Source organism: Rutilus rutilus (assembly GCF_951802725.1).
Source record: "Rutilus rutilus genome assembly, chromosome: 13".
NCBI lineage: Eukaryota > Metazoa > Chordata > Actinopteri > Cypriniformes > Leuciscidae > Rutilus > Rutilus rutilus.
Genome location: NC_140218.1, coordinates 23,922,210 through 23,938,634, shown reverse-complemented (window position 1 = coordinate 23,938,634; position 16,425 = coordinate 23,922,210). Strand labels below are relative to the sequence as shown.

At 37.5% G+C, this 16,425-nt stretch overlaps 1 protein-coding gene across 3 annotated transcripts in view; it reads right to left on the bottom strand.

Moving 5' to 3' along the window:
• Positions 1 to 2,095: 2,095 nt before the first annotated feature.
• Positions 2,096 to 16,425, bottom strand: part of tafa1a (TAFA chemokine like family member 1a) — a 52,221-nt gene continuing 37,891 nt past the window's right edge. The window contains exons 3-6 of one of the 3 annotated variants that reach the window (XM_084428383.1): positions 14,960 to 15,100; positions 9,429 to 9,553; positions 6,067 to 6,140; positions 4,801 to 5,806 (exon numbers count right to left, since the gene is read on the bottom strand). In XM_084428383.1, coding sequence (XP_084284509.1) covers positions 6,114 to 6,140; positions 9,429 to 9,553; positions 14,960 to 15,100 — 293 coding nt within the window. In that variant the 3' untranslated portion in view covers positions 4,801 to 5,806; positions 6,067 to 6,113. Of the gene's footprint in view, positions 5,807 to 6,066; positions 6,141 to 9,428; positions 9,554 to 14,959; positions 15,101 to 16,425 lie in introns of all 3 variants that reach the window. The other 2 variants (XM_084428382.1, XM_084428384.1) reach the window with 2 other exon arrangements.

The following is a 16,425-nucleotide window of genomic DNA, read 5'->3' as shown; positions in this document are numbered from 1 at the left end:
GCGCACTACCAGAGGATATCTTCAACACCGCTGCTTGCTGGTGTTTCATTCACAGCGAAGTGATTCTGATGTTTGTTTACTTATTATTATCATTTTACAAGAACGACGTGAAGAGAGCATGCAGAGATGTTGTTTATATTGCTTAGCCTGTAGAAGTAACGTTAGCTTGCTGTTTGAGGGAGAAAAGTTTCACGGGCGTCGAGGGGTCTGATCTTTTTATGTTATTTGACTAAAAACTATTCATACTTTGAACTATTATTATTATTACTACAGTATTTATTTAAAAAACGTAGAGTGCCTTAAAAATAATTATCACAACACTGGTAAGGCTTACCAGTATCTTATTTTTTCCACCTGCAGCTCTTGGTGTGCAGCAGCTTCTGTGAGCATCTCCCTCTTATTTTCTTGTAGCAGTCAGCCTGGGCAGAAGCTGCAGCTTTACAGCAGGTCAGTGAGCTAGTGAGCCAGTTCCAAACACTGTCAGCAATCTTTACATCTTTTCATGGTCATATAACAATTGTTTAATCAGCTAATATATCTCATATATGTTATATGTCTCATACAGAAGCACCTGAAGAAGTTGCAACTCAGCGGCTGAACAGGACGTCTCTGAATGGTTAGTTTAAAATATTGTGTCTGGATACGGTACTTTAGTTGGTTTATGTATGCTGTTACAGATATTATCATGTAGCTAACGCTAGCCTACGTTGTTGGATTTTCATGTTGCTCTGATTTGCTATCATTCTAAAGCTGTACTAGCATCTATATCAGTAATCTTTGTAGTTTAGAGAAGACTGTACTCTGGCTCATTTTTTAATGACAAAGTTCTCCATGTTCACATATATTGAAGTCATGTTACACATAACCCATGATTTACTCCTGAAGATTTACCTCTACTCAACACCTGCTGTCCACTCTGTCATTCATATATATATAAAATATCAGCTATAGACACTAACCAGTGCCACTATATTAGTCAGACCTCTGCCATTATTACATGAAGGAACTAAAAAAAGACTTTTGTGTTCATTTGTACATCCAAACATTGAGCAACTGCCATGCTTCGCCCGTTTGCAAGCCATGATGTCTCTTGAGGAAAAAGCAATATCGCGCTTGCACGGTCGTAGCTCATTTTCTCATGGGCCGCTAAATTCTCTGGATGGGCAAAGCAAAGAAAGGGGAAGTAACCTTTCCCTGTATGACAACATATAGGGAAGATTCCAGATTGGCCCATCTGAGCTTTCATTTTCTCAAAGGCGGAGCAGGATACCCAGGACTTGGTTTACACCTATCGCCATTTCTAGCCACTGGGGGACCATAGGCAGGTTAGGGGAACTCATGTTAATGTTAAAAAGCCTCAAAAAGGGAAATTTTCATGCCATGGGACCTTTAATAGGTGCACATAAATTATTTTTTAACTTTTAAACTTAAAATTGTCTTTTCTGTTCTGTTTCTTTTTCAAAACTGCATCACAGCATTTGCTGCCGTATCGATACAGAATCATCCTTATTGATATATTGCTGGATTGATATTTTGAGCACAGCCTATTTAAAGCCTTGTTCCATGTGTCCCCTTTTATACTTTGAGCACCTGGGGTCCAAAGGTCTCTGCACGGTCCTGAATAAGTTGCTTTTTAGACACAAGTTACTTTTTCTGTTTTACTCAGTCAAATCAGAATAATTTTGTCTTTCCACAATGGTGTACATTAATGTCTCAGTATTATTGAAGGAATCAATTGAGTAAATGATTCTGTGACTCAGTATGTGAAAAGAGTAGTATGTTCATAAAACAGGAGGCAAAAACTACCTATTACTTCAAGATTCTGAGTTGAGCATTCAATGGACACTTTAATATGCTATGATGCCACGGGAGAGGAGTAGTGGTCACAGTAGGTCGCATGACAGCATGACACATGTAATGCATCCGGATTACATTCGTGCAACACACATTTATACTATATAGAACATACTGGAAAAGAAGTATTGTACTATGAGAGTATTTGGTTTCAGACACAGCCACTCACTTGTTTAATTTCTGAATGAATCTGTGTTTTTGAATCAAGTGGTTAAGTAAAATGATTCAATCACTCACTCATAAAGGCAGGAACTTGTTTATTTTCAAAATTAATCAGTCTTTTGAATGAATTTGTTGAAATAACTATCCAATCATTCACTCATAAAAACAGTCATTAAAAAACAATCAGTTTTTTTGAAAAATGTATTGAATCATTCAGTGACTCACCCATCTCTAGCAAAGATGTACACTGCGGAAAGAAACACTGTAAAAACCCACCACTAATTGCACAGAGTGACAGTTTGTCCAGAGCGCACAAACACAAGCGGCTCGATACAAACATGTGGCCACTTACACACTGCATAAATTTGGTTCTTAGTTCATTTTTTTGTGCTTGATCTGTTCAGTAGGCTACACACACAGTTCAGTGATTTACGGGATTGACAACCACATTCTAGTACCGAATTAACTCCTGAAAAATGCAGGCAGTGACCATAGATATGTATGCCACATCAGACACATCATCGCGTCCGCCAGCTATATTGGAACTGCCAGTGTGTCGTCATTCACAATGAGAATCATTGCATACTTTCTGGTTGTAAAACAGCAGAGATTTGAATTCCATAAAAATGTGATAACCTTTCACAGGTGAGAATATGTTGGTTTGTGTTTTTATATAACGCATTACATTTTAACATTTTAATGTCATGTCAGCTGATGCCTTCATCTTGTTGTATTGTGTTAGTTTAACAAAAAGTCTATTGCAGATATAGATATTCATATGAGTTCTGTGGTTGCAGATGCACGTGTGTACGGAACTGAACTGAACAACTAGTTGTTAATGACATATTTAAATGTGCATCGGAGATGTAGCCGTGTGTGACGAGCAAGAAAACCACAGGGCAAGTGGTATGAGCGTTGACTTTCGTTTTGCCAGATCTTGCTAGAAATAAAACAGCAAGCAAGAACAAGCCCATAGTAAACCCAGATAAATCCAAATGGTTAATATTGAAAACATGACCAAAATATTGTGACCCACACCTGCCTACTTTATTCACTCCGTAAACTAGATCACTTTATGACCCTGTTTACACCTGGTAGCCTAATAAGATACGTTTTGGTTGATCGGATCACAAATGGACGATTCTAAAAACAGATGTAAACGGTCTAAAAAGTCAAAAACGGTCTAAAATGTCAAAAACAGAGCCACCTGAATGTCGGATTGGAAGCCCTTCTGCCGGCGGAGTTCTCGCCACCTTTTGAACGCTTTTCTGTGACAATTTGGGACTTCGAATTCCTTTTTCCTATTCTTTGTTATTTGTTCATCGGTACGTCGTCTCTTTGGTTGTGTGTTGGCCATATCAAAATTCTCAAGAATATACAATTTTAACGATAGTCGTTGTTAGGACATCTCTCCTCTAGCTAACTTCCCTCTTCATGCTTCTCTCTCCTCCACTCCCCACACCCCCCTTCATGTGCACGCGCACTAACCCCCCAAACCTCACTCCCAAACCATTCTTGTCGGTTATTGGCTGGAACACTGTTTGTTATGTTTCGTGGTCCAGGCCGGGCCAGTTTGTTTTTGTTGCCGTTTGTGGAGCCTGGGCTGTCTATAGAGACTGTGTTTTTTTTTACAGTGTGTTCAGGGGACATGCAGCTAGCGGATAGTGAGGAGATGTTTGCTGTATGTGACAAAAAATGTTTTGGCCTAAAAAACGTGTGACATCGCTTAGAGCACCTTTAATGCGCAAACATAATGGGAAGCGCGCTAGCCAGACGGGATTTAAACGTTGTCGGCTGGAGACCCAAGTTTGGTTTCAAGACGAAAAACCTACCAAACACAATGTTCTCTCATTCCTGATTTCTAACACGCAGCTACGTTTATGTAAATAGCATGAGCTTATTTAGTCCATTAGTTAGAACCGCCCCCTACATTTACCCACCCATAGACCCATACACACGGAACGATATGTTAGGGGATTCAGCTCCCGTATTTAAATGCACTTGTCACTCCTGAAACTTTATAGTACGTTACCACAAGCACTAGCCAATCAAATTTTAGAACTAAAACTATTGTATAATGATATTTGTAGATGAGCTCATTTCCTTTCATTTATGTATCTTAATGGTAATACTATGATTCCTCTTTGTATTGTAAATCTTTTCTACAACACAAAGGAACTTTTTCCATTTGGCAAAAAACATGATTTGAAGACCTCTCCAACAAAAGCTCAGCCTGCAAGAGAAAATGCTGGTATTTGCTTAAGATTTCCGTGTAGCCTATTAATTTTTCCACTCTGATATTCTGGAGTCAACTGTTTGAAATTCCACCAAAGCTCCACTGAAGGTGAGGGCTAAAGTTCATCCTCTTCTGTCCCATGTGGAGGACTGTAAATGTAGTGATCTGTATTCACTCAGCCTGTGGTTAGAGCCTCCTTTCTGCATGCCGACAGCAACACCGAGGCTCTTATGTTCCCAGCTCCCTGCTTAAAATGCTATAGCTACATATTCAGAGTGAGTGCGTGCTCTGGCCCTCAGCTGCTCCGAGCGGAGAGGACTATTTCTGAATGTAAACGACAGGTAAATGTCCCAGCGGGTGTCAGAATTTTCACAGTGTCCTTCAGTGCACACTACCTGCCTACACATTCAAATACCCTCTCAACCCTCTTTTCTCCAGTCCATTCAAATGACCAGAACCCTTAATATACAGAATGGTCTTAGTAGGTCTTGTACCATTTAATAAAGGTATATTTGAACAATGGGAAATGAAATTGATTCAGAATATTTAAATGTCATGGTATTTTATATGTGCATGCACCAGCATATTTCAATCAGGCTTCATTAACTTCAGTAATAAATCCACAGCTTTTATATATTGCTGTAGCCAAAGTGATGGTCTATTAGTTTTTCATTAAACATGTACATTTTGAGAACACTTCAGTTAAGCCTTGATGACTCAATTTGTCAAAATATTACTGAAGCCCAAAAATAAAAATAGCATCTTTAACCAATCAATAGAACAGTAAACAAGAACACTTAAACATCATGGCTGTTCCTTTGCACCTTCTCACCCATTATTTTCACATTTAAGCTATTGTTTATTGCAAATTAAATATAGTTGTAACATAATTCTCACCATTTTTTTGAATTCATTTTATTTATGAAAAACATTTTTCACCTATATTTACAACTTCCCATAAAATCATGCTAAGGACTTATTTGGTTTTAGTATCACACCATAATTCATTCAGAATTCTTAATCTGATATAATGTTCCAAGAAATGGAGGAACATCTCCGGCCGGATAGGATGGGATCAGTCATTCCATGTAGACATGCTCCTCTGCATTTTGTTCATAGTCGATGCACAAAGTGTCTTTATTAAAGTTGCTTGAAGACGATCCCCTTCTGAAAATCCACATGAACAGGAAGCCAGTTTCACTACATACAGTAGGAGAATTAACATGTTCTTCCGGAGACATAGGAACATCCAAGAATTTTACAGTTGAAGATTATTTCAGGCAAGGTGTAGCTGGTTTGAGTGCACTCCACACACAAAGGGATACGAGTTTAATTATCCAGGACTCACTGAGAGGAAACAAATATTTGACAATTGTCAAACAAAACAATGAAAGAACCAGCAGTTCCACGCCCACAAAGATTATCTTAGAAAGTCGGTGTCCGTGTTAGAGACAGATGGATTTATGAGAAAAGGGCTCCATGTGAAGTCATTGGACACGTCTGTTGGTTTCGAGTTGGGAAAACTTAATTCAGCTTGTCGTCTTGGATATTGCCCTGAAAAAGTAAAGTAAATAAAAGTTGGATGAGTAATATGAAAACAATCTGAGAATGATTTTCATGGTCAAATAATTAGCAACAACATATCATGCAGAGATTATTTGTAATAACAACCAAATGTGATTGGAACAATTTTTTCACACATTTACCATAGTTCCCACACCTTTGAAATCCATAATTTGTTTTCTATTGATCATTTTATGTCTTCACTGAATCACCATGTTGAACAGGCAAAAAGGAGGAATAAAATCAAAAACCTTCGTTAAGTTTCTCCGTTATGAGCTTTCCAGTGACTCTATATCTGCTACAAGGATGTGTATGGGTGGGTATTCTGGAGAAAGAAAAAGAAAATAAGGGGGGAAAATCATACTGAGGCTGTCCACACTATTGCGTTTTTGTTTTAACATGGCGTTTTAAAATGAAAATGATCCTTGTCCATACTGGTGTAACCGATTCTACTCAATTTGATCTGAGTGGGATTTGAACCGTGGTCTCCAGTGTGGTCGGCGGGCACTCTAACAAGGAGGCTAAAGACCGCAGCTTCTAGCATCAATTGCTAGAGCGCATCTTGAGATCAGGGGAGTGAGGTTTACTCGCACAGGTCTTACTGCCCTACGACAGTTACTCTCACCCCCCTAAACCTCACTCCCATCCAGGTCATGGCACCAAATGTAACTGGTCCTACTCAACCTGCTTCAAGCAGGATTCGAACCATAGTCTCCAGTGTGGTCGGCGGGCACTCTAACAAGGAGGCTAAAGACCGCAGCTTCTAGCATCAATTGCTAGAGCGCATCTTGAGATCAGGGGAGTGAGGTTTACTCGCACAGCTCTTACTGCCCTACGACAGTTACTCTCACCCCCCTAAACCTCACTCCCATCCAGGTCATGGCACCAAATGTAACCGGTCCTACTCAACCTGCTTCAAGCGGGATTCGAACCATAGTCTCCAGCGTGGTCGGCGGGTGCTCTAACAAGGAGGCTAAAGACCACAGCTTCTAGCATCAGTCACTAGGGCGCCTCTTGAGATCAGGGGAGTGAGGTTTACTCGCACAGCTCTTACTGGCCTATGACAGTTGCACTGGCGTTTCCATTGCGTTTCAGAAAAGATCTCCATCCACACTACACGACCAAAAACGCATGTCACATGACTGTTCATGCACACTGGGCATGCGAGTACAAGTGTAAACAGTTGCCAATTGCTCTAATAATAGCTTGCCTCTTGCACAGGTAGGCAGCTGCAGTATTATAAAATGCAGAGTTTAACTGCACAATGGATGCTAAAGAAGAAAACAAAGTCAGCAAAGCTTGCCGTTCCATCTCATTGTTATTGTCAGGGCTGCCAACTCTCAAATGAGAATCACGCAACTGACCTTTTTCACACGCTCTCACGCCACACATCCATTTTCTCACGCATAGAAAAGAGGACACTGACACCGACAGACAAGACAGAGCAGGTTACTTTTGATAAGAAGCAAATTCTCAGCTCTCAGACTGTCAATTTTATTACGAAATTCAAACAAATTCAAACCGCTTTGGCACTTGTAAATGTGACGTGACAGATTCTGTAGCGCCTCAGTTCAAGCGCCATGTGAAGTGATCATATCTTACTCTTTACAACTAGTGAATAGTAAATAAACATGAATCAACAATATGTTGAAAGATCCAGTTAAACTTACCAAAATGTATATGCCTCATACTTAATATCGAGCAATCAGCATTTTTCAATAAAGGTCAATGAAACAGCTGGAGAACAATGTCACATAACGTTTACATTTACCTCAGGATCAGGAAAGCCATTTTAAAGACCATAGCACGTTAGTTGGATAGAAAAATTAGCTATAGAGAGGAGTATTTTGCTAAATATGTGCACTGTATTACATATTTATTATCAATTATATTATATTTGCATTATATTTCATTTAAGTTGTTATTTTTAACCTTCAATTATAATACCAGCTGACAGGGATCTCTGTATGTTTACAGCATTAGGTGAGTTTTTTTTTTCTTGAGAAAAATGAATGTACCTAATATTTATCCAAATGAATCAAGATTGGAATCAAATCAAAAGAATGAAATTGAATTGAAATCGTTTGTCAAGCAATAATAAAAACTGTAGCCTACCAGTCATTGTATCATGTAAACATTGTAAAATGTTTTCACTAAACTTAATAAAATTCTGTTTAGTTAGCAAATGTTTTAATGGTACCAAATGGTTATATGATAGGGGCTTGTCAAATCAGGAAAGGATATGTAATGATCCAAAAGACCCAATTAGGTAACAAATGTGGGCAACCACGCCTTCGTTTTCAAAAGTCTCAGTTTTGCTCCGTCTACAATGAAACGCAACCCCGGAGTTTTCAAACTAAAACAGGGCCTGCAGCGTTTCCAAAAGTCTCAGTTTTCGAGGGTCGAAACCTACGGAGTAGTGTGGACACCAGGCGCAACCGTAGCAAAAGTTATACGTTTTAAAATGAAAACAAACTAGTGTAGGGTTACGTCTACAATAATCTGGATACATTTGAAAACGGCGTTTTCATTTTAAAACATTCCTTGTCCACACTAGCGTTTTCAAGCGTTTTCCAAAAGTTGCTCATCCACATTGAAACATCTGAAAATGCTTAAAGCCCCTTACTACGCATGCGTAAAACGTACTAAAAGTTCACAAGATATACAGAGAAATAAAGTTCTGTCATGACAACTCTCGGAGTGATTGACATGGTAATGGGTTTGACAATGTTGTATGTTTGGTCTTGGCGGAATAGATCTGCTGCTTTTATTGCTGCTGCTGGGGTAGAGCAAGTACGGGACTTGCTACTGCCAATACATACACGACACGCTGCTGTGTTTGTAATTTGCAATGGTGGCAAATGAGTTTCCCCTTACATGGATTAATAAAGTTTTCTAATCTAATCTATGGGTACAATATGTGTCACGACTAAACATGCGTCATCGGTTTCACATTCCTCCGTTTTCACAGTGCACACTACAGCGCGGAAACAATGTTTTCAAATTTATCCACTTGGGAGAGCGTTTTCAAAAAGCTCCGTCTTCGTTGACAAAAATTCCATCTCTATGTGGACGAAAGTCCAAACCAGAGATAAAGATGCGTTTTCAAATGAAAACGTTTCAGTGTCGACAAGCCCTAAACAGGGCCTGAGTGTTCCTGTTATTAATCATTCTAAATGGCAATAAAACTTAAATAAAAATGATCATCGACCATATTGTTATTGGCTACCTGAAGAAACTCTCTGATTGGCTATGATTTTTTTGCCAGTTACATGTCAAGTTACATGACCAAATCACTGTTATTTTAATAAATATTGGATTTCTTCTTGTGAGCTACAGCAGTGTGCAGGGCTTCTATTTTTATAATACGTTCAGTGTCCAACACACTGCAACCATTCAGGTGTATGAGGGTTGTTTATTTATTGTTCTGTGTTCTGTTCTTTATTAACCAAATATTTCAGTGAAATAAGCAAAAAACAATAGCACAACACAGATACACAGTCGAATCACATCATGCAATCATACACCGCACCACTAAGAGTCATGAATTGTTCAGTAGCTTGAGTAATGTACGTAAAGTAACGAGGAATGCTTTCAGGTGTCTAAATCTCACCCTGGTGGTTTTGATCTTGTTTCCAGAGTAGCACATCCAGCCGGAGTTATCTGGTAGAGTCTTGCATTCCTCTCCCTCCAGACACGGCTCCATCTCACACCACCACTTCCCAATCACTATGGAGGCTGCAAGCAGATCATAATTGAGTTAGACTCTTACTCGCATCTGACTTAAAACAGGGTAAGGTTCCAGTCTCCATCCTCGACTGCTCCTTGACCATCTGACAAATAAAATGTACATGTTTACATGTCTAAGAATGCTTTTCTGACTGCACCACTCCATATGGTTTAGGATAGATTTGAAGTATTTAGACTTTAAGCAATTTATGCATGGTCTGAATTAAATTAAATTAAATTAATATTTCATCCAAAAATGAAAATTCTGTCATCGCATTCTCACCCTCATGTTGTTCCAAACCTGTATGATTTTCTTTTTTTTTGTGGAACATAAAAGATGATATTTTGAGTTCTTCCACGCAATGGAAGTCAATAGTGTTCAAAATGGTTTGGTTACCAGCATTTTTCAACATATATAACTTTTTGTGTTTTGGCAAAGAAAGAAAAATGGACAGATGGATGGATAAATAGATAAATGAATGTACACTCTTAGGAAAAAAGTTAAATATGGTTCTATATAGAACCCTAGGTTCTTGACTTGATTTTAAAGAACCCTTTTAGGCCATAAAGTTTTATATAAGGAGAAATGTCTTAAATGATTGCATAATACTTTCATGTTTAACGGGTTATACATTTAAGGTATGTTTATGAGCTGTTTAATAAATAAATAATAATAATGTAATTAAAGAAAGAATTTTTTTTTTATCCCATTTGAACCCCTAAAATTTTCTATATGAAGCACCTGACAGAACCATATGTTCCATATAGATCCTTTTCTTAGGATTGTATACATAAAAAAAAAAAAAAAAAAAATCAATAAACATTTTATAGCACACAGTGTTACACATATGTATTTATGTATTCATATTTATTGTAATATGCATTTTGTCATAAGAAAGGATAACTTCCTCCAGCAGAGTATGGTTCCTCTCAAAGAAGCGTTTGTCCATCTTGAACATTTTATGCACTTTTTGTTCTTGCCACAGTCGCCTTTGGCTTGTTCATTGGGGCTTTAAGGTACAATTTTCTATAAAACTGCTGTGAAACGATATGTTGTGAAAGGCGCTATACAAATAAAATTGACTTGACTCTAATGTGCTTGAATAGCCTCAGTGGATGTCTGCGGTCAGTAGGAGCAGAGCCATTTCACAGAGTGGCATTTTATGAAAGGTATTATTCTGAAATGAAATCCTATGCCGAATTGTTCACTTAAATCACCTTGTAGTCTTAGGAAATATTCTGAAAAATATATATGGTCCATATTCTATGCATATAATGAAGGTCAATCTACTGACATTGCAATGGAAAGTTTGACGTCATTTCAGTTGCTTGAGAGAAAAGCGTTCTTGTAAAACTATCAATTTTTCCCACTTTGCCAAATTTATTATAATTACCAAATGGAGACCAAGTAGGGACCATTAAGAAAGCAGGTGCTCAGGAGGTTGAGAACATCTTATATTGGCATCACTATGATTATATTAAAATATGATACATTAATGCATCACTTGTAATGCTGTCACCTTGCATTGAACACCAAACGTTTCGGGAGAGTTACTAATACCTGAAAATACTGTACTTTTAGGCACTTTTATGTTATTAATATTCTGACAAGTACTCAAAGTTTGTGACTTACTCCATTTCCGTGATAACGGCACTGAACTTAAGTCACATTCATTAAAATTGCAAAACCCAAAAGCACTCAACCAATAGTCGCATGTCTCTTTGTGCGTATAGGCCTTTAAATTTTAATTTGACCATGCTCAACACTTTCTCAAAGGATATTTTAAAAGAGTGAATGACCGTTCAAGCTTTATAGACTTTGCTCACATGTACAATAGTCACAGCACTGCATGGATGAGACAAATCTAACACTGTTCTGGCTACAAAGCAATACAATCAATGGAAAACAACCTCAGGCAAGGGCTCTGCATTAAAATTCACTTTACTAGGTCTCTTATCCTCCATAAAGTAAACAAAACATCTCATACACAACATGTAGCCTTCAATGTCATGTACTCCTTTGACAAAAAGATAGCCTTCAGCCTCATATCCTAGAATATCAATATGAATGGACCAGTTTTAATGGCCACTATCTCAGTAAATGTGTCATCTCAGTTTAACTGGTAACCATAAAATGCAACAGATGTATCCTACAAAATGTAACATTTAAAATTACCGTTAAAATATTCTACTTCAATAAATGTTACTGCTGCAAGACCATAATAAGTACAAATATTTAGTAAATTAATGTAAATAGACCTAAATATAAATAAAAAATATTATTTCAACACATTCATATAAAATATTATAGTTATATCAGTTCATAGTGCTGCAAGACCCAAATATAAATAAAAAATATTATTTCAACACATTTATATAAAATATTATAGTTACATCAGTCCATAGTGCTGCAAGACCAAAATAAATTAATATGGGATTTTGGTGGTGCACGCTTCCAGAATCTTTCTGTCATTGTCTTTTATTTACTTTCTTGTCAAAAACTGTATAGGTAAAACAGCAACAACATGAAGTTCCAAGTAACTGAAGATGGTTTTGGACCAAACATCTGTATTTTTCCCCTGTTGCTTTAGATAAATAAAGTTTTTTTTTTTTTTCAGAGTGCAGACCATCCTTGTGTATTTTGGTAAAATAACAATACAGAAACAACATGCACCAATACCTGAAAAAAAAAAGAAGTAACTTCCAAACACACGGCCTGTGGACTGCCTCTGGACTTTACTAGTCCTCTACAGAATAGACAACACATTGCAGCCTTAACAGGTAACTGCCTTTGTTTTAATGATGCTGCTGTCTTGTGGGCAAATTCTGTTGTGTTGTCAACTTTCATGCGTTTGTCTTTCCCCACCCAGACACTATTTATTAAAAAATATTTAATACAGAATCCTAAACACAACAGCTATAGTTTCAGATGAAGATTAGGCTAAATATGTTGTAAATATATGCACTTATCTGCCACTTTATTAGGTGCACCTTTGAATGTATTTCATTAACTGTTGATCTGCTGGGATTTTCACACACCCACCTCTAAGGTTTAGACTAGAGAATGGTCCAAAAAAGAGAAAATATCCAGTGAGCAGTAGTTCTGCCACCAGCAGTAGTTCTGGTAGTATTTTATTGCCACACTTTGGGCCCCTTAGTACCAATTGAGCATCATTTAAACACCACAGCCTACCTGAGTATTGTTACTAACCATGTCCATCCCTTTATGACCACAGATAACACATGTCACAAAGCTCAAATCAACTCAAACTGGTTTCACTGAGTTCTCTATACTCAAATGGCCTCCACAGTCACCAGATCTCAATCCAATAAATCACCTTTGGGATGTGGTGGAACAGGAGATTCACATCATTGATGTGGACTTAACAATGGATGTGCAGAAATTGCATGATGCTATCATGTCAATATGGACCAAAGTCTCTGAGGAAGGTCTCCAGCACCTTGTAGAATCTGTGCCATGAAGAATTAAGGCAGTTCTGAATGTAAAAGGGAGTCCAACCCGGTACCTAAAAAGTGTCCGGTGAGTGTGTTCATGTTGAATTAATTTATTCAATATTTATAGAATGTATATTTATATAAATGTCTTGACATGTTTGCAAAAGATTTTGTATTAAATAATGATGCTAACGTTGATTTAGTCCTTGCCATTTAAACGTACAGTATGGAAATTTTCGCCGCTAGGGGTCGCTAACCTCTTACAATAACAAAGGCGTAGTTTGATGGCGCAACATTTGCTAAGAATTATGGATCTTGTCGTCAACGTAAAGCCGACCGATCTAATAATGTTTATGGATGAGTGAATACATCGATGTTTTTATCATGACTGTGATTTGAAGCAGGTCGGGATTGCTAAGAGACAGCTATCAGCTCCACACGCGACGCGAGTCCCGCGGATATAAAAGGAAGGACATTTCATTCTATCGAACTACACGCAAGTGCAGATATACTACTCACAGGTCAGTTTATTAGACAAATTAAACTTGTGAGGTAACGCATTTTTGGTCTAACATTACACTAGCACACTAAACTGCATTTGAATGTGTTGAAATGTAGGCTATGTGTTAGTTTGTCTGTATGAGACTAGCAGTAAGCTAGATCAACATTAGAATAACATACAGATCATATTCTAACATTTTATCATTGTTGAACTATATAACATTGACTAGTTTTATGTAAATGTGCTCACCTGTTTAATAAAGTACATGTAGGAGCGGTCGAAGTCTCGGACGTGGAGCTCTCGTTTATATACTGTCTATGGGAGCTCTAGGCATCTCGAAAACACCGCGCTGATATTGATTCTCGTTTTAGTTCTCCTTTTTTATCCAAAGTCTGCTTGCCATGGTCCATAATGTTTGAACGAAACAACAACAGCGTGCAAATAGACATTGCGAACTACACAGTTGTCCACGTCAGTCGCCTTGGTTACTATCAGAGGGCTCTGGTTGCTATGGCAGTACGAGCGGAAACCAGGGAGAACGCGGATATGACGCCATTGACGGCGACAAAACGGAAATAAAGAAATGGGACGTGTCTTCGAATTAAATTACAAATTTCTCCTGGTTTGAAAGTCGTTGGAAACAGTCGGGATAATGTATGTTATATATATAAAAAAATAACATAGATATAGTGATTTTTGCTATTTTTAAAGCAAAAAAGTTACATATTGTGCCTTTAAAGAAATCAGCCTCTAACAATGGCAGCCTCAGTCACCAACCTTTCACTTTCGATTCATTTTCCATACAATGACAGTGAATGGAGCCTGTCATTTTGCCTAACATCTTTCCATGGAAGAAAAAAAGTCACAGGGGTTTGGAACGACACAAGGATGAGTAAATGATAACAGAAATGTTATTTTTGAGTGAATTATCCCTTAAGCTAAGGCATATAAGTGTTTTTAAATAAATAAATAAACGACAGACGTCATCCTTAAGAAAAGAATATCCTAATGAGCTTTACTTAGGGAAAAGGTCGGATGCTCCTCCGCGAGATGCAGTCAAAGTTAATGTGCTTTGATTATCTCTGGGTGCGTTGCGAGTGAGATGTTCTCCCAGAAGTGTTAGTTTACAGCAGCTCGTTTGTCATAAGGACAGAGCATTAATAATGAAAAGCCCTGAGGATCTGAGCTTTTCTAGGGCAGGGACACTGCAAGAGCGACCCTGAACAGAGTTTCTTCCAACATACCAAACCTTAAAAAAAGCTGTACAGTCTTTTGGAGCACCTTGCTGCTTTACACAGCTGCACAGCGTGTGTTTAAGCAGCTGCACTGTGCAAGCCTGTTCATCCACTGCACAGCTGCACTAGGATGGTTTAAATCAGCAGTCAGCATCTGTTACATCAACATAAAGGAAGCTATACGCACCTAAGATGAAAGGTGACTTATGTCTCTTCACCTACCGTCAACACAGGAGGGTTTATTCCTGGTGGTTCCTGCTACTTTCCCTGGTAAACAGGAGCACTTCACGGTCTGAGATCTCTCTTCTATCTTGTTTTTGTTACAGCACCTGTGGGCCGCAATCACCTCGCATGTCCCTCCTTCTGTCGAAAGACAAAGCCATTAGTAAACAAACAAAAACTCCTGACTCGCCACGTAGATCTACATTTACAATCATTATCTCATGCATGTCATCTTTCATGGTCCCCTTAAACTGCCACATAATTCATCATGCATTTCAATTTAGACACCGCAGACACTCCTAAGAGAGGATGAGGCACTGCTTTAGAAGCAGAGGAGAAGAGAAAGAGGGAGATATATGAGAGATGAGACAAATTATTTTACAGGTACATTTTAGATCTAAATTATATATTTTATTTAAATTATTTTTTTCCCTATATTTCTTTTTCACCCTATATTTTTCCTATATTAACTTTATTTACTTTTTATTGTTATTTTTCCCATGTCCCTTTATTTTATTTTTCCTTTATGTTCCCATATATTCCTTTTTATTATTTTTTCTTGTCCCCTTTTCATTTTCCACTTCATTTCCTTATTCACATAACATAATTCCTTTTTATTTTATTTATTTTCCCTTATATCTATCCTATATTAACTTCATTTAATTATCTTTTGTTTTTATTTACTCCTTGTCCCATTCCTTTTTACTCCCAGTCAGTTTATTTTCCCTTTCATGGTCCTGTTCAAATCTAATATTGCTTTATTTACTTTATTTTGTCCTTGTCCCTTTTTTAATTTTCCATTCAATGCCTATATTTCTTGATTCACATAACATTCTCTTTATTTTTTATTAATTAATTGTACCTTTCTTTTATTTTCTGTATTTCTTTATTTCACCTTATTTATTGTCTGCATTGTCTTTTTTTCCAAGCAGTACGCTCAACAGTCATCCCAATAAAGCTTTGCTGACTCTGCTGAGAGATGAGAATTGCTTCTGTAGGTTCAAGGGTCTTGGTGGCTGCTGCAATTTGTATAAGAGTACTTTAACAATAAGTGATCTGGAATGAAGCAAAGTCCTTTTAGGACGACAACCTGTAAGTTCCTTTACTTAAATTGAGATCATACCAAACAAATCTAGCCTTTAGAGATAGAAATCTCAGATAAAGATTATAAATCTTCAGTTCATTGGACATATTCTTCTCTGAATACTGAGCACTATTCTGTAGTGATCTGTTAAAATAGCAATCTATTCAGGTAACCTTGAATTCGCAAAGATATTCAGTAAATAGCAAAGTAATGACTCAGAAACAGATTTGTGTGAACCAGGTGAATCAAATAACTTTTTCTCACAAGACCACATCAGTTCAAGTAAGCCTACTGTTTATATCAGTAGCCACACAACACCCACAGAGGCCAAATATTAAGGAAGCCCTATATAATTAATCTAAAATGGAAAATTCTGTAATTA